Below are 22965 nucleotides of genomic sequence, written 5' to 3' on the forward strand. Positions count from 1 at the left end.
GCAGCGAACAAAGATAAACCCACCGTCAAGGTGCGCCGGTTAGTTATGCCTGACGGTTGTATACAATTTCGTAATTTTGACGATCGGATATATCGTACTTTGTATTCATATTTCTTTACTTAGCTCCTTAGAAAAGATATTTGCTCGATATCGGTAATATTGCTAGCGAGATCCTATCTTGAAAGAAAAACTTTTAACAATTCTACGAGAGCGTTTCGAAATCGGTCCTGCGGTTACTTCGCGGATACCAGAGAGCCGTGGAAGTAGAACGCAACTGTGAGCATACGCAATAAAAGTATTGTGCTACATCAACGTAAACTAGGTATTTACAAAAGTTAGCGACATTCAGATCGTATAAAAACGTGATGGCGTGAAGGTAGAATGAGTTACGTGAGTAGAATGATGAACGTTTCTCTGATATCTGAGTCGGGCCATGCATGTAACAACGAACTAAAGGCGGATGTAGATGATAATGAAAACGATAATGACGGTGATACCTGTGCAAGAAGCGGCGTCTCTGTGCTGTCAGCGGTTTGGTAGAGCCGGCAATTTGCGCTTGCTCTGAAGAATACGTGCCCAAACGAAAAAAGATAAAGAAGACAACGTAAATTGTCATTATAATGGGAATGACGTCGAAGCTATACACAGATTGGGAATCACGTCGACCCAGTAACTGCCCGTGAAAGATACGTAAAATAACATTGAGACATGCACGGAGGGATATTTCGTATAAATGATATAATGATATGTATGGGATACACGTGCGTGAACTTATTAATTTATTATGTCGCGAGATATGATTAAAAAGTAATTACGGCGAACGATAATCGCAAATTATTTCGGCTAATTATGTATGCTCTTCAGAGCGAAAATTAATTTTTAATCGAGACTAGATCTTTTTAAATTAATCTTTTTTTTTTTAATATTTTAATAGTTAATTTTTGTGATTTGTAAAAATTTTTTATTTATTTTATTGAATAAGTTTTCTGTTATTACGTATTTTTTATATTAATAATTTATTTACGTGACAATTTTTGAAATTATTATTAAAAGTGATTGATTCCTGATGGAGAAATAATTCGACTTTTCGTACGATATACTTTCTTGAAATGTTATATGCCGAAATACTTGCGAGCTTGTAATAAATGGAACTTTCTCTAATCGAAATCTTATCGTGACTGAAAATATACGTATAAGCAGGTGAATCAATAATCGCTAAATGGCGTAAATTCTATATCATAGAAGCGCGTCGTGAAATAGGTTGCGAAGCGAGAAAGAAGTAATAGAATCGGTGACTTGCCTACCATGCAGTTCAACAATATTTTAATATAAATATAATAAGAAGCGAAAATAGAGAGAAACTAAGTATATGCGTTCAGAATATTTCGCGAGCGTCTTCTCGGCCGATGTTTCTGGTTCAGAGTTTTGAATTGCTCAAACCAAAAATTTACGCAAATTCACGAGAACCAGAAAGAATTAATGTCGATTCCAAACAGCATAATCAATCTTTAAACATTAGTACAATTTTTAATTCTTAAAGAGCATTTTTATAAACCTTTGCAAGAGAGAAAGATCGAAGTTCGCATACTGTTTAGGATCAATGTTTATTTTGACGCAGCGTTCAATTCGTGCAAAAATATAAAAAAAAAATAAAAAATAAAAAAGCGTGCGTACACCTTTTTGCGACCCACCTGTCGAGGCTTGACCGGCGGTGGTGGAGGACGAATGGAGGGTCCGAGGGCTGCGGCTACCGTAGTTTGGGGTTGATGATGAAGTGAGGGTGGCTGCTGCCAAGGCAGCGTGCGTCCTAATGTTCCCTGCAGTTGAACCTGCTGCAGCTGCTGCTGCAGCTGCTGCTGCACTTGCTGATGCGCTTGCTGCAGCTGCTGCTGCAGATGCTGCTGACTGTTGCTGCGCTCGACTTGCGTAACTCGAGGAATTGTTGAACCGACTGAAGAAGTCTTCCGAACTGTCTGTGAAATTAGCTACTGATTACTCGGCTCTCGGTCGCGATAATTAATTAATTAATTAATTAATTTTTTTTTTTTTTTCTTAACGCTCGTAATTGATAAATAAGCTCGAGCATAATAATTGAAACGAAATTAAATTCATGAAGGTAGATTGCTAATTTTAATTCGCGAAAGAACAAGTACATTACCTGACTTTACTGGCCAAATTTCAAGCAGATACTTGAGAACCGCGATCGGTTGTTGAAAATCCAACGGAGGTCCGGTTTCTTCCGAATGTAACATTAATACCGGGCCAAAGCAAACGGCGAGGCTCGCTGGCGACATTTTATTGCACTGCGACACTACCATCGCCAAATGATCCAGCAAGTAAATCAACGTGCACTATTTAACAACACGCTTTAATTAGAATCTCATGGCGGTAAAAATAAGCCTCGTCGTATTTAATTACTTATATTCATTTATATTAAAAATACCTCGACGGATACGTACCCTGTTCACTTTAGGCAAGCAATCTAGTATACTGAACATAAGTTTAGCGTTGCCTTGCGGGTCGTCCGGTAAACAAACGGCCAGTGCGTCGACCATCATCTGGTAGAGGCACTTCGTGAAGAGAGGTTCCGGAAGTTCCCGTAAATAATCCTTTAGCACGCCTTAAAAAATTAAAAAAGAATTTTAGTTACAATTAACTTCCTCGCATTTTTCCTAAAATTTTTTTATAATTTTATGACGCATTACCGGTGATTACGTTGATGTCCGGCACGTTATCGGGCGATAGATTCACGGACCGTGCGTTCCTCTCGAAAGCTTCCCTAAGTATCCTCTTCTTAGTTGCCGAACCGCAGAGTCTGTACAAACCTGTTGCTCGAAAGAAAATCGCGATTTTAAAATCGTCATACGTGTGTTTATATTTTCAACCTCGAAACATTTTTTTATTTTTTTATTTTTACTGTTTCTTTGGTACTCACCGATAATGTCAAGTCCTCTTCTTTCTACTTCTTCGACGCAACGCCACACGATAATCGGAATGTTCGGAACTCCCATCGCTAGAGCAGTAGAAACTCCACCGGGAACTCCACCAGTTTTAGTTTCTCGACTCACCTATTTAATTAGAAAAAAAAAAAAAAAAAAAAAAAAAAGAAAGTTAATTATATATTTTAAAATTTAAACGCTTTAAAATAAATTATATAAATACAATTTTTACATTTATAAATATATAAATATAAAAATGAATATTTATATATGAAAGAAATTTATTAAATTTTCTGATTAAAAGTGAGAAATTTAATTAGCCAGTGTAAGAAAGTGGAGCTTACCACTGTATCTAAATCGACCCCAAAGAGAGGCGCCACCCTCGTAGCTAAAGATATGACCGGCAGACCCCTTCGACGGAAAGTTTGTTGGGCATCGGTGTATCGTAATTTTAAATAAATCGTCCCACGCGGCTCAACCTTGACAGCCAGCTGATGTTCCGGCGACTCTTTCAATAAGCTAGCCAAATGAACCGATCCCTTGTAACAAAGTTTATGCCTGTACTGTGGGTCCCAAGAATAAACGAGCAGATCCAGCTGCCGGTTGCCTACAAGGTCCAGCTCGAAGGTTTCGTCCCAGTCGAACATCAGATCGCCGGTTCGTACCACCGTTCTCGCTTTGTGTACCCTATCGCACTCCAGGACGCAGTACAAATCTCTCAGGCCGCAGCTAGCTGTAGTTTCGTGCGAATCAGTAGATTAATATAATTATAATTATATTAGATTTATTTTTATAAAAATAAATTTAAAAATTAAAAATATTATACTTTATATTATAATATAAAGTATAATATTTTTAATATAAAGTTTATATTCGCGATTGGCAATTAGCACAGTTTCCATATCCAAAAGATATGGAAATTAATATTTTATTAATATTCGTCGATCACGAGCGATACGCGGACTTATAAATTACGTTACCGTTATCACTTGACGTACCTAAATTCGGCTGACCCGAGGGCGTGGAAGGTGTAGTGGCGGCCGACGAGGTTGTGGTAGATCGCAGACCGCGTCCCGCTAAAAGGTGAACCGATAACAATCCGCTGACTCCGCTTGCCAAATCCCCGCCGGTCGCGTCCCCGAGCGAGCTCAAAAGCGAGCTGGTCGAGCTGGGAGTCCCCACAGTCGGCGGCTTCTCTATTTTATACTTGAGGAACTCTGCAACGCGAAGCGAGATCTTTTAGCGATTTCAAGTTTACCGGGCGAAGCTCGCGATAGGCTGTTTAATCACCCGCAGGATTAATATCTAGCAGTATTTGACCCTGAGTTCTGGTAGGCGTTGGGGTGGGTATGCTCCTCGTCGACTCCAAGTCCAGCAAGTTCCTGATCCTCCTGACCGACGTCGCCCGTTGACTCGCGGAGCTCGTCAGCGACGCTTTCTGGGCCGCCAGCGACGTGCGCGCGTTGGAAGCCACCGAGGCTGGCCTCGGATTCGTTGTACCGCGATGGCACGTCGAGCTGATCGCCGTCGACGCTCTGAGATTCGCGAGATTAACTTGTTGAGCCGAGGCCGATCTCGTCGATAGCCGATCGAGCGTGGTCGAGAGCGGCCTGTACGTGCCGTAACTGCCGTATTCACCCTGCGTTATTAAAAAAAAAAATATATATAGAGCACTTAATTACCGCGCATTCGTGATTTTTATTGTCCGCTATTCGCGATAAATAAAATCGGCGACGTGCGATCAATTTTATTAATTAATTAATTTATTTAATATATATTTAATTGCGGCCTACCCCGATTTCTCGTTTACCTGATTGACTGCTGCGTGAATGTTCTCGGCGCTGTATGTGTAACGAGGTGGTCTACTCGTGGTCGCTCTGATCTGCTCGTACAAGGCGCTGGTACTCGGCGTGCGACTCAGCCAGGCACGGTACTCGTCCGACGTGAACACGCTCGGCGAGGACGGTATTCTGCCTGTTATATTGTTTATATCGTTCAGTCACTTTAAGTAAAATTTAGCCGGTTCGAATCGTTAGTTTTTTTACTTCGATTATCTTGAGCTTACCTCTGTCGCGTCTGATGGAAGGCAATTCCGGCGCCGACAAAGCGCCGTCGCTGTCCTCTTGATCGATCAGGCCCGACGCGACCGTGCTGAGGCCCGACCTGAGGCCAGGCTGCTGAGGCAACGTCCGACCGCTTCGTGGTAATGAATTCGACCTTAAACCTTAAAAGAAAAATTTTTTTTATTAAAGAAAAACGCGCAACTCTTCAAATTCGAGACATACTTTAATAAAAAATCGCGCTCGTTGCATTTCCACATCATTTTTAGCACGAATTCTTTGAATATTAAATAAAATTTAAATAATAATTAAAATAAAAATTAGTTTATAAAAAGATATTCGTAATCGTCGTTAAATTTAGAGAACTTTAGATGCTCTGAATGCAATTACAATTAAAATCGCTAATTGTTTTAATTCACCTGAGGAACTCTGACCGATTTGTGACCTCGATAGGGTAGCTAAATGCGATACGGCGCTGCTTTGAGATGGATTGTTCATGTTGTGCCTATAATAGTAATACGCTGATTTTGGTGAACTCGAGCACGTGGCCTCGGTGTCGGAAGCGTAGTCCAACGATGGCCGGTGCCGCCTCGTCAAGGTGCCGAACTGTCCTTGCCTCTGCACGGCGGACGTTATGTCAGTCTGCCCGTACCTCGGGTTGTAACGCAATGCTGACGTACCTAATAACGATATATCATTATATTATACTATTATTTTCGCAATAATTTCGCAAACATAATATAATTTGCAGCTCTGCGTTCACCGCAGAATTTAAGATTCTTTCGAGACGTAGGGATGCGATTTTTATCGATAGAAATTTCCAAGTGTCTTAAGAACAGCGAGAGAGAGAGAGAAGGGGGGATGAAGGGAGTAGCTTCGATGATAGATAAACTCATTACGGACCTGATTTCAAGCTGGATCTAAGAAGGGTATGTCGCGCCGGCGTCGTGATGCTCGTGTAATCGACTCGGGGTAGGTGCTGGTCGGAACCACTCCTCGGCATGATCCTTCCGCTTCCGGTGTGCTGCCCGTAGCCGTAATGGGTCTGCGCGGTTTGGTTCGATAGTCTTCCGCCGACCGATTGCATTCCGCCGCCCGTTGACATACGCCGGCCGTTCGAGGGCATCATGGGCCCCGTGTAGAAGGGGTGTACCTAATTCGCATGATCGCACGAATTCTCTGAGTACGACTCGTGGACGATTTTTTGTTAGATTTTTTTTTAACGTTGCCGATTGCCGTGACTTACATTTATTTTTATTTCTTCTTTCTTGTTCTTTTTTTGTATCAATAATTGTTGATTTTATTTTAGTCGTTGTTAATAATTTTAATAGATACAATATGGAGTGCGGTTTTAAGATTTTGCTTTTTTTTTTTTTTCTACTTAAAAAGTATGTCAACGGCAATTACAACGATAACGTTTTATCTTTCACGATCGATCGATTACATCGTGCTGGCGATAACGTTCGCTAAAAATTTAATGAATTAATTATCAAAAAAGATATTTAACAAACTTGACGCATTTTATCAGAAGAATGTACGCGAAAGTTTTTTCTTAAAAAAAAGAACGTTAAAACTTAAACATCGAGTACAGTTTTTATTAAATAATTAAAATATGTAGCGAACTTTGCGCCAAGCGCCGGCAGTTGATAATCGATCGGGCGCGATGATATCGGTCAGTGGGCAGTAATTAACATCATCCAGAACACAGACACAATACGCAATCGAAAGAGCAGACGGACAACAGCGCAAGCTTTGCAACAAGGAAACATAAAGTTAGGGTTCACGTCGCAAATAGCGGCAGGTGTGCGCGACTACTACGGTTTAAGAACGCACATAAATATCGGTTAATTCGCGTTACGCTTTTTCTAGGCGGAAGAAAGTTAAACGAATGCACTGGTGCAGTTCCCTCGTTCGCAATTAAACGGCATTCGCGATTATTTTGTCCGTTAAACTCTCAATTACATCTCCAAGCGATTTATTCTTCCCGCGAGTAAAATATTTCTTTTTAAAATTTTCTTTTATTACCGTCAAAGTTCTCGAGCTTCCGCAAGTGTCATGATTATAACGGCTTGATTAATAGAATTATATATATTTTTTTTTCCTTCCACCGATAACATTTTCTTGCAAATTCCTTTGACGTGATGAGGGAAAAAATTACATGCAATTTTTTTCACATCTCTTTTACGTAGTAATAATAATAAAATGTATATTCGTAATCTCTCCGACCATTCCTCCGGCTTACTCTCGGTCTTTGTACCTCGAAACTAGCGTCCCGGGCAAAAACGAACGAGTCGAATATTTTTTAAGAAGCCGACGATGAAAATTTAAAAAATACCTCGCACAGGCGGGGGCACTCGCGCATTCGTTTCTCGCCGAGTACGTGTACACGTGAGGGAGGGAGAATATGTTTATACTTGTCCATTAAAGGCGTCATACAGAAAATTGCAGTCATATACAAATCTAGATATCAAGATAGAGTTTTGTGTTGTCTTTACCTTTGTAAAATCCTGGTTAATTTCAATGTAGCATTCATTCATAGAACCGATTAGTCATTGGAAGCACGTGGTCGATACGATACGCGAGCGAATTGGCGACGCTCCGCGTCGTTCGGAAATAATCATCGAAATTGCCTAACGTGTTAACGCGAGACATACGATCCTTAAATTAAAAATTTTTTTTTTTCTTTTTTTACGCTTCTTATTTCGCGGCGCATCGAATTATCTCGCGTTCTTTTTAATCCGACAATCCGAATGACGCGGAGATCGCGACAGTAAGTGTCCCGAGACATTGCCACGAGTTCACCACTTTCTTTCAGTCTTAAAATAACGTTCATTGGAGACAGTGAAGGACAAACGAGTATCGAATTGGTGCAGACAGGTGTGAAATGGTGCTCGATCCACATCGTCTAGAACATCTATGCGTGAACTAACGTCGAATCGAGATCGCGATGCGTTTAAAAAAGAAAAGAAAAAAAAAGAAATTTACTGTTAATTCGACGATGAATAATATAAACGTCGTATATTTTGCGGTAATTAAAATATATTGATAATCTTCTCGTCTCATGAATAACAGAAATATGCATCGTGGGAAGATTATCATTTTATTAAAATTAATATTCACAATGCAAGAAAAAAGAATATTAACATTTTATATTTAATGTTTAATATTTTCATGTTGTACATTAATAATTATGAAATTATTTAATTATTGATTCAGTTTGTACGTCAACATTTAAGAATAATTTGTTCTCCAATTTTTATTACAAGTAATCTGAATAATTAATTATCCGACGACGGCTTGCGTCGTTAAAATCGATCTCGATTCGCGTTAGAATTTTCGTATTTCGCATTTTCGAAATATCACGCGTGACTTACTTTCTCGGCCAAGCTCTCTAACGTTTTCGGATAGCCACGCTCGTACGGCTGAAAGTGTTGCGTCGACGATGGTTTCGGCTGATGCGTGATAACTGGCGGTGGTGGAGGTTGATAAGACCAGTGGCCCTCCGGTCGTGAATTATAATACAGATCGCCGTTGCTCGATCCGAGATCTTGACTCGATCCAAGACCGGTGAGACCGAGTCTCGATCGCGACGGTAACATTTCGCGGCCATCACCTCGTCTACGGCTGCTGCCATCCCTGCGTATATTAAAAAAGAAAAAAAATACATTGCTCTATGTATGTCCGACATTGCTAAACATATAATAGTACATTGATACTTGAATTTAATTAAGAAAAGATTTAAATTGTCCATGTCAAACGTCATAGTCGATGTAACATTGTTATAATTGGAGGAGGATTCTGGAATATTGGCTTTTCGCTAACGATCAATTTATAGTCTCGATAAGCTTTTGTATGAGCGCAGACAGAAGGTAAAAAGGTTCGCGATGACGTCAGCGGGAAAAGCTCCACGTGTCTTGAAATAGCCAATTTGCGAGGTGTTTTCCCGGCGATTAATTTAAGGGGCAAATATAGAACTCGGTCTGAGATAATACCTGACGTGATTACTCGTCGCGTGGTCACTCTCGTCCTCGTTCAGTTCCCTTTTGATGACTACCACGGGCGGCGCCTTGTGCTCGGTCTGACGGCTGTGCGAAACTGGTTGATGCGGACCGTGTCTCGTCGCAAGAACAAGTCGCCTCGGTATCGACATGATGATCACGACATCGTCCAGACTCATGTGCGTAACGTCAACCAGATTCACCGCCAAGATCTCGTCGCCCACCTGCACGTGCGAATACATGGTTACTGCCGAATGGCCGATAAAGACGGGAAGGCGACGCCGCGACGAACGAGAGGATAAATATCCCTTCCGAATACGGGACCGATCGATGCCCGAGACCCGCGAAATGTCAAGGTGCAAAAGGATAAATTTAATTCGGCGCGTTCTCGTGCATCCCGCCGTCGCGTATCTTTCTTTCTCTCTCTCTCTCTCTTTCTCTCTCGGTCGAAATAGGCTCCCGATCCTAAATGGCTGCTCGTTCCGAGCGCCGGCAGCAATTAAGTTCTCGCCTGGTAAAAAGAAGACGAGGGGACGATTCACGGATGTGTCTTGATTCTACCGCTTCCCTCGTTTTCTCCATCGCGTCGGTTTCTCACTGTCGCCGGGACGGCGACAGCGGGCAAACTTACAGGGTGAAGATGCTCACCTTCAAGCAGCCGCTGTTATACACGGCGGTCTCCAAAGCTATCCTGGAGATAAAGACTCCGTCGTTCCTGTCGACGCCGTTGCCCTCGCGTATGTAGAGACCTAGGGTCTGTCCCGGTCGTTTGATTATCTCGACGAAGTGGATGGGGTGCTTAGGATCCTGAAACGAAGATCGCCGGCGAACTTTCTTAATTCGTGCCGTCGAGATATTTCACGGCTTTTCGTGCTCGCGTTCCTTGAATGAAAATTACACTGTGCAAAATTGCTTCGTTGTCGTGAAAATAATTTTCCCTCGAGTCCGAACGGCGCGAATATGGCCGCGGTAGAAGAGAATTGTTACACTCTCTTCATTTAATTCTGACAAGACAAGTTAAACTCTCGAAAGATTTTTCTCTATTTAAATAATTTGCTCGATATTAATAAAAAAAGATAAAAAGAAAGAAAAAAGTAATACATTAGTTTTTACAATTTTTGAAAAATGAAATAAAGAACGATTTTAATATGTTAAGTAAAATATTAAAAAATATATCAAATATTTCATTCAGTCTTTATTGAATTTAATATTAAAATTGTGTTTTATATTACGCTTTAACTAGTCTTTGAAAGTACATCTATAGACCTCGGAAAAGTAATAAATGTTGGCGCATTTTCATTTATTCTAACCGAGGCGGTGGGGCGAAAACGGCAAAGTATTCCAAGATTCCAAAACTATTCTGCAATCAAAATTATATGCAAACGCGGAGAGATTTATGACAAAGCGGGTGGGTTAATATGTTGACCGTAACGAAAGAATTGCGCGCGGTGCTAATTTATGAGAAGGTATTACGTTATAACGCGGATGAATCACAATCTGTCGAAAGCAGACGGCCCATCGATAACGTACCTGCATAGCAATAAATTTTTTCGCCGCCTCGGAAGCCTGTCTACCCATTTGCCGAGGCTCGATGACACGCACGACCATCTCGCCTCTCCGCTCAACAGCTTCGAGAGCCGCCGCTGTCGATGCGTCATGATCGTTTTCGACAGTCTCGATCTGCTTGAAGATCTCTGTGCTGATCCCGCTTACCTGAAACGGTACCTTTCATTACAGAGATTGCAAAGCGTGATTAACCGATAATTGCATGAGCCAGCGAAATTGTCTCGACGACGAGAGTAATACTTCTCTTCGCTTATTTATTACGTCGTTTTCATTAAAGCATAGAAATATTAATTAAAACGTATAACAAAGAAATAACGTGCTTAATCGATGCGAATAATAAATAGAAATATAGATACGGCGTTTCAATTTCAATTTAGTTTGCAACGAAGGTTCAAGACGACTTAATTTAAATTTGACATGTTTATTATAATGGCGATCAGATTACGCGAAACAATGCCTGGCGATTAAGGCACACGCCGATACGTTTCTCGCCCTCGAGACAGCTTCGCATGTAACACAATAGGGTTCCCGGGTGTCGGAATCCATCGTTGTGCTGTCCGGCAATTGAAGTTTGCCGACACAACGAGCACTAAATTCGTCCATTGTGTCGGCAACGAGTTAATGAAGTGTCGCCACTACCTTCCTGAAGTCTCCTTGAATGACCATGGGGGGTGGTTCCTTGGGGCGCAACTGGTTGGCAGGTGCCTGCCTCCCAGGACTTGCGCTTATGTCTGTCACTTCCCCCCGGCCCTCCTGCAAAACAATAACCGATTATTTTCGCTGTCCGACCGGGCTAATTCCGGCGCGATTAACCTCGATTATTGCAAAGCTGAAGAATGAGTAAAAAAAAAAAAAAAAAAAGAAAAAAATGACGGCCGTGCAAACTCGATTGTCGACGTGATTCCGGTCAGCGTATTTGCAGTACCGAAAAAATTTGACCGTTTAAGTGGTATCCCTTCATCGAAAGCAGATTAGTCACGGTTTAGATCAATGATAACCGCAGCGACCGAACTACGTATGTAATGGGTCAGCTACATATGTCGCATATTCCATTGGCTATTACATAACTCGGCTTCCCCGCGTCTTATGTCACATAACATTGCAGTAATTTCGAAAGTTGTGTAACGGTAATGATCGCTGCTAATAAATTTAATATCTTATTTTTTTTTTTCTTTTTTTCTTTTTTAATAATTTGTAAAAGAAGCAAGCGATAAAATTGAGACATTGAATTTTTATCTTTTACTCTTTGAATATCTTATATTAATTTCTTTTTATATTAATATTATATTAATTAATATAATATTAATAATAAATAATTACTAATAATTAATAATTAATAATAATAAATAGTTTACGTAAACTTTAATAGAAATGATCGAATATGTGATCCAGAGATAATTATTCGAATTAGCACGTTTTAATTTAAGACAAATGCGCGTGAACGTAATGCTCAAGACCGAGACCCAGAGCGAGGGGGAGAAGGGGGGGGGTGTTCTAACGAAGCACGCGACGTCTCGCAAAAACTCATCAATCTGTCACTTCGACAACGCACAAGCACCAGCCGTAAATCCCCGCGCTCGTTGACCGTGACTCCGACCGGATTCACACCTCGCGGTGAACCTGTCGAGAAAAACGCACTCTTATCGACGCCACGCGCGTTCCGAATGTCGCCTATCCACCTGCCACGAACATCACCATAAATCTTAGCGCCCATTCGTTAATCGCGGTGCCAGCAAATATGAGGGGACGGGGGAGGGTCGTTCGTTTTTGAGGGGATCGAGATTCGTAGAGCGGAGAGCTTTGCCCGTTTCGAGCAGACTTATTTCACCTGTCAGCGCACGTATTAATAGTCGCCTCGCGATGCCGACGATAGAAGTAGCACAAAAGGGTAAACCGTGGGAAAAAACGCACCCCGCGAAGGCATGTGACCGGAATGAGCCACGCGGCGGTGCCGCACATCCGGTCGCAGAGCGACAGCAGGGACATCCACGCTGCCGCGGCGGATTTGCAGCCCCTTTCGTTCGCCGTCGACGGCGGCGGCTCCTGGAGCTCCTTGCCGCCCTTCCTGCCGTTCGCCCACCACCCCCGTGCTCCGTCCGTCTTCTCTTTTCGTCTCTCGGTCTCACCCGTCTGCTGGGCGAACGCCGCCGCGCGTGTCGCGCTATCTCGTCGCGGTGGTCCCATAGGTACGCGGAGCAGTCCTCGGTTAACACCGTTCAACAAGACGCCGGCCGGTCTTCTTCCTTTATGGCCCCGTCTCTCTCTCTCGAGCGTAGACCACTAGTCTCTTCTCGATTTCATGTGACCGGTGCGAAAGGGCGCGCGTAGGATGATGATTAGTAGGTGGGTGTCCGATGAGGAAATGAGTGCAGCAGAGTGAGAAAACGATCAAATAGACAAACGGAGAACGAGGAAGCAAGAATGTGAGAGAAAGAGAGAATGCGTAGATTACCTTGCGGAAGAAGAAGCACCCCGAGCCACCCCTGTCGCACATTCTTGCCTACCCCATGGTGGCTAATATGGCGGGAAGCGGCGTTCAGGAGCGAGTACGAGTGTCGGCGGTGCGAGTAAGGGGTAAAAGGCGCGCGTGCGCCATCACCGGGGGGTTATCGTGTCGCCGCACGCGGAGGAGTAGTATGAGTGAGTATCGACCCGGCGTGACGTCACCTCACACCCTCCTTCAACGTGTCCTCCCTCGCCTCCGCTCTCTTCCCATCGCAGCGTACCTCGTCTCCCCGCGCTCCTCGCTTTGCCCCTCTCACCCCTTCTCTTTCTACGCGCTCGAGCACTCCTACCTCCAGCGTGCCATTCTCCCTTTCACCCCCTGCGCGCCCACTCGATTTCTCTCTGTCGCGCCCGGCGCTTCTTTCCACGTCGTCCTCCTCTCTCATTATCCTGGTCCTTCCTGTCTGCGTTGTCCTTCTGACCCTCTATCTTCGTCCCTTACCTCCTTCGCCGTCTACCTCCGAGAACGGCGCTTCCTGACTCCACGTTATTCGCGGTTTTCCGCAAAATGCCCTTCTCTGTCCCTCCGGATATTTTTTTTTCGTTTTTTTTTTTTTTTTTTTTTTTTTTCTAGCGTGTTTCGCCAATCTCGTCGCATCTTTTTCGTTCGAGCAGAGTTACGGGTGATTATCCCTTGCTGAGAAATTATTTTGTGGCGTTCGAAAGTGACCGTGCACAGCTGGCCGTGCAATTTTTCTATCTCGAGGCTTTCTCTTTCCGCATTTCCTTTTCTCTCGCGTTATTTATCTTCACGTTTCTCGAATTTTTCTCGACCGCGCGAGCAAATCGCCGTTGTCTCTATATCCCTTAAGCGACACATTTCATGCTTCTCTCACCTCGCGCATGTCTTCCAATTCTTCTCCCTTTTTCCGCGCGATGCGCCGTAGCCTCTTTTCCTTTGCTCGCACCTTCCACCCTTACTCGAGAACTTGCGTTCCGTTCTCACCCGCGCGGTCTCAGCTCTCCTCAATTGGATTTTCTCCGTTTCGCTTACTTCTTATTGCACTCGCTGCCACTCCACTTACGGGTGTCAGCGGTCGCGCGGATTCTCTCCTCCGACTTCTCACCTCGCGCGACAGCGGCAGCCTTGCGTTCGCACTTTTTTATTTTTTTTTTTTTTTTCTTTTTTTTTTTTTTTTTGATACGCCGGATTTTTGCGACCTACGAGAGTGGATTTCTTTCTGATCCGCGCGCTCGTGCGTTCGCCCTCCATGCATCAAAGTGTCGTTCCGGTCGTCCGGTTTCTTCTACCGTGATAATGTCCCAGGTTATTTCCGCGTGTATCTCCCCGTAGGGATATCGTCTTTTTTTTTTTTTTTCTCTCCCCTTGTTTTATCGCCGCGTCTTGCCTTACGTATTCAGATGCGCGATATCAGTTTGCATATTGCATATTCTCGTATTATCTCATCATCGTGTTTCACGAATGGCGCTTTTCCCCCTTGTCCTCCTTCATCCGACGTACGTTTGCTCTTTTTGTGCTCCCGGTTCGTGCAGCTTCCGCACCTTCGACGCTGAGAGTATTTACTTTTTCTCGGGGTTCTTCACCCCTCCGTCACGTTTGTTCCCGAGTCGGCCACTACTTCCCCGTCGTGCCCAACTTCTTGCCTCACATATGACGGCGGGTACGCAACTCCATTACAGACAGCAGCTGCGACTTGAAGCCGGCACGACTCGGGGCCCCGGAGCGATAAATAAGCCAGGGGGCGGGAGGGGGGGGACAAACGCGAGAAACGCCAGTAATGCACTTTCCAAAGTAGTCTATATCATCATCCTCTCGCGTTGACATAATGCTAGCCGTTTTCCAGCCGGAGGGCCATCTCTTTGTGCAACGCGAGGCGACATTGAGCGAGAGGAGATCGCTGGCATTGAATGTACAATAATATTTCCATTGAATAGCAAGCTTACTTGAGAAAAATGGTTCGTTACTCCTGCGAAAAATGAAATATTAAAACGAGTAAAAAAAGTAACCCGGCAAAGTATTAAAAAAAAAAATATACATATATCTCCCTCAGGAAAAAGATTTTTTTACGCGGAATTTCTCTTTATATTAATCGCTCTGTCGGACTTCGCTTCTCGAAAAAGCGAAAAGCTAATGCGACAACAGTGTTGTTTTTAGCCAATTAATTATTTCACGTTCGGAAACATCAAAGGTCATACGTTGTTAACTGATGATCCCATTAAAAGTTCGCGAATAATGTCACGTCGCCGATAAAATCCGCGTCGGATAAACGTCCTTTCGGGGAGGTATGGAGACCCGCGAAATAAACCGATTTCCACCGTTAATAATATCCGTTGATTTTTCGAGGGATCTATTAATTCGATAGCCATTACGATAATTCGGGTCGCGGCGATCTTCGGCAGCGCTCCGCTTCGAAAATCACGACCTCTCGCCGGGCCGAGCGTTTGCTCTTTTTCTCTTGTTCCTCCATCCCTGTCGGGCCACCCCCTCCCCCCCCTCCGTCACCCCGTCGCTATTTCGCCGACGTGTCCAGTGACCTACGTGGATGCCCATCGCGATGATTTACGAGGTAGGGGAGCGGGCGGACCGCCGGATTCTTCCCCACCTAGCGCGAAGAGTACGGCGCGGACGTAATGGACGGTGGTGACATTACAGCGGTGGTAGTAACAGTAGTAACGCGTTGTAACGCGTGGACGCCGAGGAATGTTGTAATGGCGTATGCACGGGGGTATATTAATACCGCGCTCCACGCACACTTTCCGCCTCCAATTTAATCCGCAACGTTTTTTTTTTTTTATTTCCAGTCTTTTTCTTCTCACCGCGTTTCTGATCTCTTTCCTCTTAGCATACTCGGTCATATTAAAAAGAAGGGAGAGAGGGGAAACTCTTAACGACGCGACGGATCCCTAATGCGAGGAGAAAAAATTGATTTCTTTAGTAAATTTTTTACTTACATATGCCGCCGCGCACACGTTAATTAAAATTTAAGTGTTACGAAAAGAAATTTTATCGAGAAGCACCGACGCTTTTGTTATTTTATTGATTTTACATATCTGCATAGATGTATTTATACATTCGCGTGCAAAATTTACATATTTCTGAAATTTCTATAATTATCTCTGTATACTTAATTATGCGCTAATTAATTTTATTAGGATTCTTTCTCGTTGAATATCATATCAAATTCACATTTAACATTTCGATTCGAATTCAACTTTAGATCCGTGTAATACTGCCGGGTAACGTTTATTCGTATCGTATCGAACCGATCGATTTTATTCGCCCGGTGGCGCAAAAATTGAAGCGCGTCTTTTCGTCCTGACATCCGCGCCTTCGCGATGGCACGTGAAAGACGAAGAATAATGGGCGAATAATCTTCATCTATCCCGTCTCGTTACGTCGTCTGTTAATATCACGCTGGATGTAATTGTAAACGCCGACGTAAACGTGGCCTATCGAGCATTCGCGCAGATTTACGTCGCCCTTGCGCGGGGACGCGAGTCAGCAGTATAATCTGCCCCGCGGAAGGGTCGGTTGAATTTAACGTTTCCCGACCCATGCGCAACCCCGAACGTGCGCGCCAAACTCCCGTATTGTCGAGTTACTCGTTGGCAAAGTGGCAGCATGGATATTGTGCAACTTTTGACAAGGGGTACTAAATTCGTGCTCCGGTTTCGTGTCTCGCGTTACCACCGCGGGATGGAAAGTTCGGATGTGAGTTTTGTGCACACGGCGTACATCTAATGCCGCATTGGAGATCCTCGCCTCGGAATCGAATCGAAATACCACGCGCGATGCACGGGAGGGAGAGAAAAAGAAATTTATATCTTTAGCGCGATATGCTCTAGACTCTTTTTTACGTATTTATATTATACGTATACGAGATATAATTTATCTACGTCGCGAGGTATAGTCCGAGAAGTCCCACGATTAAGACCCGATTATCGAGCTTGCGCTTTATTAATTTCTGCGTTCTCCGAACGAACTATCTTGAGTCTTGCCCGCAAGAGAGCCCTCGGAAAAATTACATTCGCAACCAAGCAGAAAATAAAGTTTTACTTAGAGAGGCGGGGGAGAGGGGGGGGGAGTTAAGAATGAAGAACGAGGACGGAGTCTGGCCCACAGACCAGAAATATATCCCAATGGAATCGAGTCCACGGTGGCCGATTTACGCGATCTCCATTTCAATTTGGCGCGGAATATTTTGAACTATGAGCTTTCGTTACGCAACCTAGATTTTTTTTCAAAAATAGATAATTTGCGATGAGACCGTGATACGAAAAGACCCGGCGATTTCTGCTTTTAACCTCGCGTAATGTGCATCGAATTTCACTACTGCGATACTCGCTATAATTTGATAACGGCGCGTCCTACTTTCGCGGAGATAAATTCGGTCCCGGAGCAAAACTTTTTAATTATAAATTTGACAAATGCATCTCTCAGGCTCGCGAGAGAATACCTGTGAAAATTTTGTTACGTTTTTTTCCCCCTCTTCCTCCCCCTCCCGTTAAATTTTAGCGAGGATCGAATTAAAAATTTACGTCGCGAGAAGAAAATTGACGCAGTTAATAACCGTAGCGCGATCCTTTATCGTCGCCGCCGATTCGAGGAGGGAGATTTGAGTTAGATAAAACTTCCAGTAAAGGGAATAGAGGAACCGGGGAAGCTAATAAATAAAATAGATACGTAACAACTCGCCATCGAGATTCGGTGCGCGCTGCGGCGGTAACTTGGCGAGGGATGCTAAGAGGAAATAGCGTGCATAAATCGCGTCGCTGAGGAGTACGCGTCTCCTTTCCTACCCTACCGAAAATTCCCTGGAAGAAGTCCCGCGGCTGCTCGCGGGAGCGAAGGTCGGGACGAAAGGTCGTCGATACGTCGCCGCTCGTAGTAGTACGCGAGTGTCAGTAGTGAAGCGTAGTAGTAAGTAGTAACGACGTGTACGCAGGCGTACGCACGTTCGGCATCAGTGGCCGTCGCAGGGCCAGGGGAACGATTTCAGGGCGAAAGGGGGAGGAGGAGGAGGGGGGGGGGCGAGAACCGAATGCGGAAAGCGCGAAAGAGATGCAGAATTACGGCGGGGTGGAAAGGGGCGAACGAGGGCACGTCGGAATGGGAAAGAGAGGATCCGCGGGATGCACGGCCGAGGGAGGAAACGGCGAGAATCAGGGAGGCGAAGTGGAGGGTGGGTGGAGGACTCCGCTACTCCCCCCTGAATCCCGCGATAACCGTTCAATGCGCCTGCGTTTCGCGGTCCCGAAATGAGCAGGTTTCGAAGTGAATTCACGTGTGTGTGCCCCCGCGTCCTCCCCCTCCTCCTCCCGCCAGCTTGACCGCGCACACATCGCGATCCTCGCGCGGCTTCACGCGCGCGTGCCTGCCTCTACCTCCGACATCGGGGAAATCGATGTGCGCTGGTGTGAGTTTTACGTGTCTGTCGCGAGACGCGCCCGCGAAAGGTGTATGCACCCTCCGTTCGTAAACCCGACGGCGGCTGATAGTCCTGGCGATTGCTGTCTTTCGCGAAATGGGATCTCATTTTTCTTCGACGCCCTGCCTCGCCGCACGGCTCGGATAACGTGACGGGATCAATAATGTGATGTTATCGATTGTAAATCAGAGTCTGGTCGTGATCGTTTTTTCTCACAGATGTCGTAGAAATATTATAAAAAAAAATAATAGGAAGATCACAGGGAAGATTACCGTCATTAATTTTTTAACAGATTGCGGTGCAATTTTATTACATCTCTGAATATATAATTAATTCACGGCGCGATTAAAACAACACAGCAATCGATAATTCATCTTGCCAGCCGGCGGTCTAAGGGGGCTCGAAATTCATCGCGATAGCTCCGACGAAATTTACGTCTCAATTCTTGCGGGGAGGGCCTTGATATTTGTTACGCGATTATTCAACTATACTACCGCCCGCCGACGTGTACAATCGCTAGGGGTTCCAATTATCGCTGGTGTTACAATTGTTCCCGGTTACAATTGGCCCCCGCAAACGGTCCTATTGACTTATCCAGCCGTCCGGCTCTCAGCGGCACGATAACCAAGACTTCAATCACGATTAAGTTAACCGGGGGTTGCAATCGGACTCACCACCGGGCTGTAGTTTCCGTGTACCGTCCGGGGGTACGTGACTTAAATGTGTCAGGTGGCGAGCAGTTTCAGCGGGGCGGAGTGCTCGCGTGATTCAAGGGGGCAAAAAGCGTCGGCGCCGCCATAAATCGTAACAACGGCGTGCCCGCGGTGCGCTCAGCTCGTGCGGGACCGTAACAAATGTAAATTGCCGTACGTACCGGTTTCGAAAATCGCGAAAGAGTACCGAAAGCACCGCCGATGAACGGGGACTGATAAAAAGTACACGGCGGGATCGGGCGGGGAGGTTTATCTTTGCGCACGCCGGGCGCACCGGGTGAATTTTGCACGCCCCGCTTATTTTTCTTGCCTCCCGCAATGTCACGGTGAACGCAAATAAAAGTTGCTCGCTTTACCCACATTCCGCTGAGCTTATTAAATTTTTGCACCGCGGAAGGAAATTAGAAGTAAATCGCGGCATCGATTTCTGTTGCGAGTAAAGGTAATGAACCCTGCAAATGAAAGTACCAATATTTGCATCGTGCATTAAATCGCGAATGGAATATCAGGTTCGATAAAAAATTTTTAGAATTTTTAAGTATGTACTTTTTTTTTTTATTTATTTTTTTTTTTATGAAGCTCACAGTTCTGTCTTCTGTATAAATAATACAGTTGTCCGCTTTTGTCTGCAATATTATTTGCTGTATACAATTTAATTACTGCGAATTTTATCGCTGCGATTATAAGTCACTGTATTCCGAACGATATGTCTCTTTTGTTTTGTATTATAATTTACTTCCACGTATACGCAAGATATTTTTTATCTAACCCAATGTTTATTTCTGTTCAGGGTCAAGCGTGGCGAAGTCTGCGTACGTCGCCGTAATCAGTAACAAACGAACCGCCGGCGGTTCGTCGGCCGTTCATTTCGCGAGTAGAATCTTGTAAAACGGGAGTGTCGTACCGCGTGCTCGACTTTAATCGCGTCGCCGATATTCATCATTAAAGTGTTACACGAACCGCAGCCGGTTCGTCGGCCGCGTGCGTCGCGGAGTGCCGCAAAGTTACCGGGCGCAGAGTTTATTAAACGATTTTTGTAACCGGGAGTGTCGTGCAATATCGCGCGATTTCGAGTCCCGGGCGCGTTTCTTCGCGAGTGTCCTCTGCTCGGAAGGAAGACATCCCAGACATCCTGAGAGGAGGAGGAGGCCTCGGAAAAGGCATCATGCATCGGCGGAGCAACCCCAGGAGTGAGTATTTTTTTAATCTTTTCTATCTCGAGAGTAAAGAAAATATTTTTCTTCTCGCTTAAAAAGTATTGGATAATTTTAATATTAAATATATAATAATTGACAAATAATTGAGTGAATTAAAAATGCGATAAAAATTCTTTTTATACGCAAACATTATTTTCGACATCTTTTTAATTAAATGTTTCTCTTTTCTGTTGCAGTATACTTCGTTGCTGATACATAAACTCCGCTGCTGCGCATCGTCCGGTGAGTCAAAGAAATTTTATTTAATTTCAGCAGTATAAGAAAAAAAAAACTGCTGATTATGCATGCGAGAAAAGCGTTTTTGTCCAATAACTGGGCAACAAAAAAAATCTTTTACATCTCCTCTTTACGCGGGGATGATCTGATAAATCCGCGACACGTACGCGGATCAAAATCGATGTGTGACGGTTATCGCGGCTAGTCGCATTAAAACTGACGCGCGATCGAACGGTTTTTATGTATCCTGCCTTGGCTACGAGCGCGTTATTGCGTCGGCGATAGCTTTGTGGCGACCGAAAGGGAATTTAAATGGAAATAGAAACGCGTATTGTTTTATGTAGACTTCAATAAAACAACGCGGCATCTCGCGGGGGCACGGTATATAGGTCATTAGGCAGCGAAATGAGAGTACGTTAACGTGTTCCCTGTGAATGGCATCGATGCTAGGAATCGATAAGTATGCAAATGCGGGAATTGCGTTATTTGAGGTGAATAGCAGTTAACTGGGTATTTACCGAGCGTAAATATCAATTGAATATTACGAGAATTCCCGGCCAAATATAGCCCTTCGAATAACATATTCATTTATTCCCCGGAATATCCGTTACTCCGCTTTGCGAAAAAAAGAGAGAAGCGGCGCCAATTTTTCCCCCGTTCCGTTACAAAACGCACTTCGCCGAGACAATCGCCCGCAGGTTTTACGGGTTTGAGCTAAAACGTTGTCTCGAATCATCGATCACCCCGTCGTAGAGAAAGGTGGGTCGTCGTACCGCGGACTCGTGTAAAATCCGCGTCGGCGGAAAATCGATTTCCATAATGGACGGCTATTTTTCGGCAGGCAGCCTTCAGAAAGCCGCTCCGTCAAACTAATTTCCGCCGCGGTTATACTCGCCCGTGTGTGCAACACGTGCACGAGCGTCGGCTACACGGATGCTGCGCCCGTGGTGGTAGGAATATTGCGCCAGAACGCAACCGCACGACATCATATATGTCGTAATATTCGACTCGCGCATTCGGGGAGAGATACGTTTCATCGTCGCCGCGCGTATGCGGAGTTTCCCAAAGTGGAAGCCTCCCGCGTCACAGAGTCACACGCCGGCCGCAACCTGCAAATATTCTCGCGCTTCTTCTTACGGTATTCTATTTGCGAGCGTACGTCTGCACCCTCTCCTCCTCCCCCCGCCCCGCTGCCCCGCGCGGAAAATCTGACGCGCGCGCGACGGTGTGCGGAGAAATTTACGCGTTCGCCTGTAACAAGCGCGGGGGATTCTTCCGTCACGCGCAACGAGAACTTCCTATTTATACGCGCCTTTGGAATATTAAACACGTGTTGATGCATGGTGCATATATGAGTAGAGCGTACCTGGCTTCGAATCGCGGCATTTAAAAAGGAAAGAGGAAAAAGAAATTTTGCTTTTTTTATTTTCTTTTATTTATTTTTGTCGGTTTCTGATCGATTTTTTATTTAAAGATATTTATATTAGAAACGTTAGCGATGAACTTTGATAAGTGTGAAACTTTGCAAATTGGATTTAAATCAATTAGAAGAAATTATTGGGTCTATTAATTTGCCTCGTTTTTTTTTTTTATTTAGAAAGGTTATACTTGTTATTCAATTCGGTGCTTATCAAGGTATATTTAAAAATGCAACATTGAGTAGCACGAATTTCTGAATATTTTCTACGTTCTCCGTGATACGCTATATAGTCTAAATGCACGCTACAGTACTCGTATTTCTGTCCGTACTTTCTGCTGGGTCGATGCACGATGGCATAATACTGTTTATTAATGGCAACATTACCTCTTTTTCCTACCATAATTCCTTTTTATTTCTCATACTCGCGTATAGATACGTATTTTTGTACATTTAAATAAAAAGTGTCGACCACCGCGATTAAATCAAGAAAGACTGACCTAGTTTGCTAAAATATTGATTGGGAGCTTTTTGTTTTATCGGATTAGCAAAGAAAAATTAACGTATCGTTTTTACTGCATTACGTCTATAATAAAATAATAAAATATTGTATCTGTACGCGTGTCACTTCGTTCATTTTACGAAGTGTAACCCTCGCATACGTAACACGAGAAAAAGCGGCTACATAAAATTAATCGACAATCGCGCATTAAAATACACAGTCGTCAAAAGTCGTGCTTTTCGGCGAAGCGCGGACTCGCGAGAATTCCGCGGCGGGGATCCCGCGTGTAATTTTATACGCCGCGCAAATCCGATGCATATTTATCCCGATACAAAATTCGCTTTCGCGTTTTCCGCATGCAAATTTATGGACCCGCGAATTCCACCGTGCGACCTCCCGCGTGCCGCCGTCCTGAAGTGGCTTTAGGTCTCTTTTTACGAAC

General features: G+C 44.3%; 1 protein-coding gene across 8 annotated transcripts in view; it reads right to left on the reverse strand.

Annotated features, from left to right (window-relative positions):
- Rhogap100f (Rho GTPase activating protein at 100F) overlaps positions 1-22965 on the reverse strand; it is a 64991-nt gene that overhangs the window by 13685 nt on the left and 28341 nt on the right. For 3 of the 8 annotated variants that reach the window (XM_070673165.1, XM_070673166.1, XM_070673164.1), the window contains exons 4-21: positions 11203-11316; positions 10528-10710; positions 9646-9804; positions 8992-9221; positions 8374-8635; positions 7495-7506; positions 5903-6152; positions 5419-5679; positions 5005-5163; positions 4750-4913; positions 4230-4578; positions 3938-4156; positions 3284-3672; positions 2936-3068; positions 2706-2825; positions 2460-2620; positions 2159-2351; positions 1692-1969 (exon numbers count right to left, since the gene is read on the reverse strand). In XM_070673165.1, coding sequence (XP_070529266.1) covers positions 1692-1969; positions 2159-2351; positions 2460-2620; positions 2706-2825; positions 2936-3068; positions 3284-3672; positions 3938-4156; positions 4230-4578; positions 4750-4913; positions 5005-5163; positions 5419-5679; positions 5903-6152; positions 7495-7506; positions 8374-8635; positions 8992-9221; positions 9646-9804; positions 10528-10710; positions 11203-11316 — 3636 coding nt within the window. Of the gene's footprint in view, positions 1-15; positions 1974-2158; positions 2352-2459; positions 2621-2705; positions 2826-2935; positions 3069-3283; positions 3673-3937; positions 4157-4229; positions 4579-4749; positions 4914-5004; positions 5164-5418; positions 5680-5902; positions 6153-7494; positions 7507-8373; positions 8636-8991; positions 9222-9645; positions 9805-10527; positions 10711-11202; positions 11317-12474; positions 14768-22965 lie in introns of those variants that run through there. The other 5 variants (XM_070673162.1, XM_070673169.1, XM_070673170.1 and 2 more) reach the window with 5 other exon arrangements.

This window comes from Cardiocondyla obscurior, linkage group LG27, assembly GCF_019399895.1.
Source record: "Cardiocondyla obscurior isolate alpha-2009 linkage group LG27, Cobs3.1, whole genome shotgun sequence".
Lineage (NCBI taxonomy): Eukaryota > Metazoa > Arthropoda > Insecta > Hymenoptera > Formicidae > Cardiocondyla > Cardiocondyla obscurior.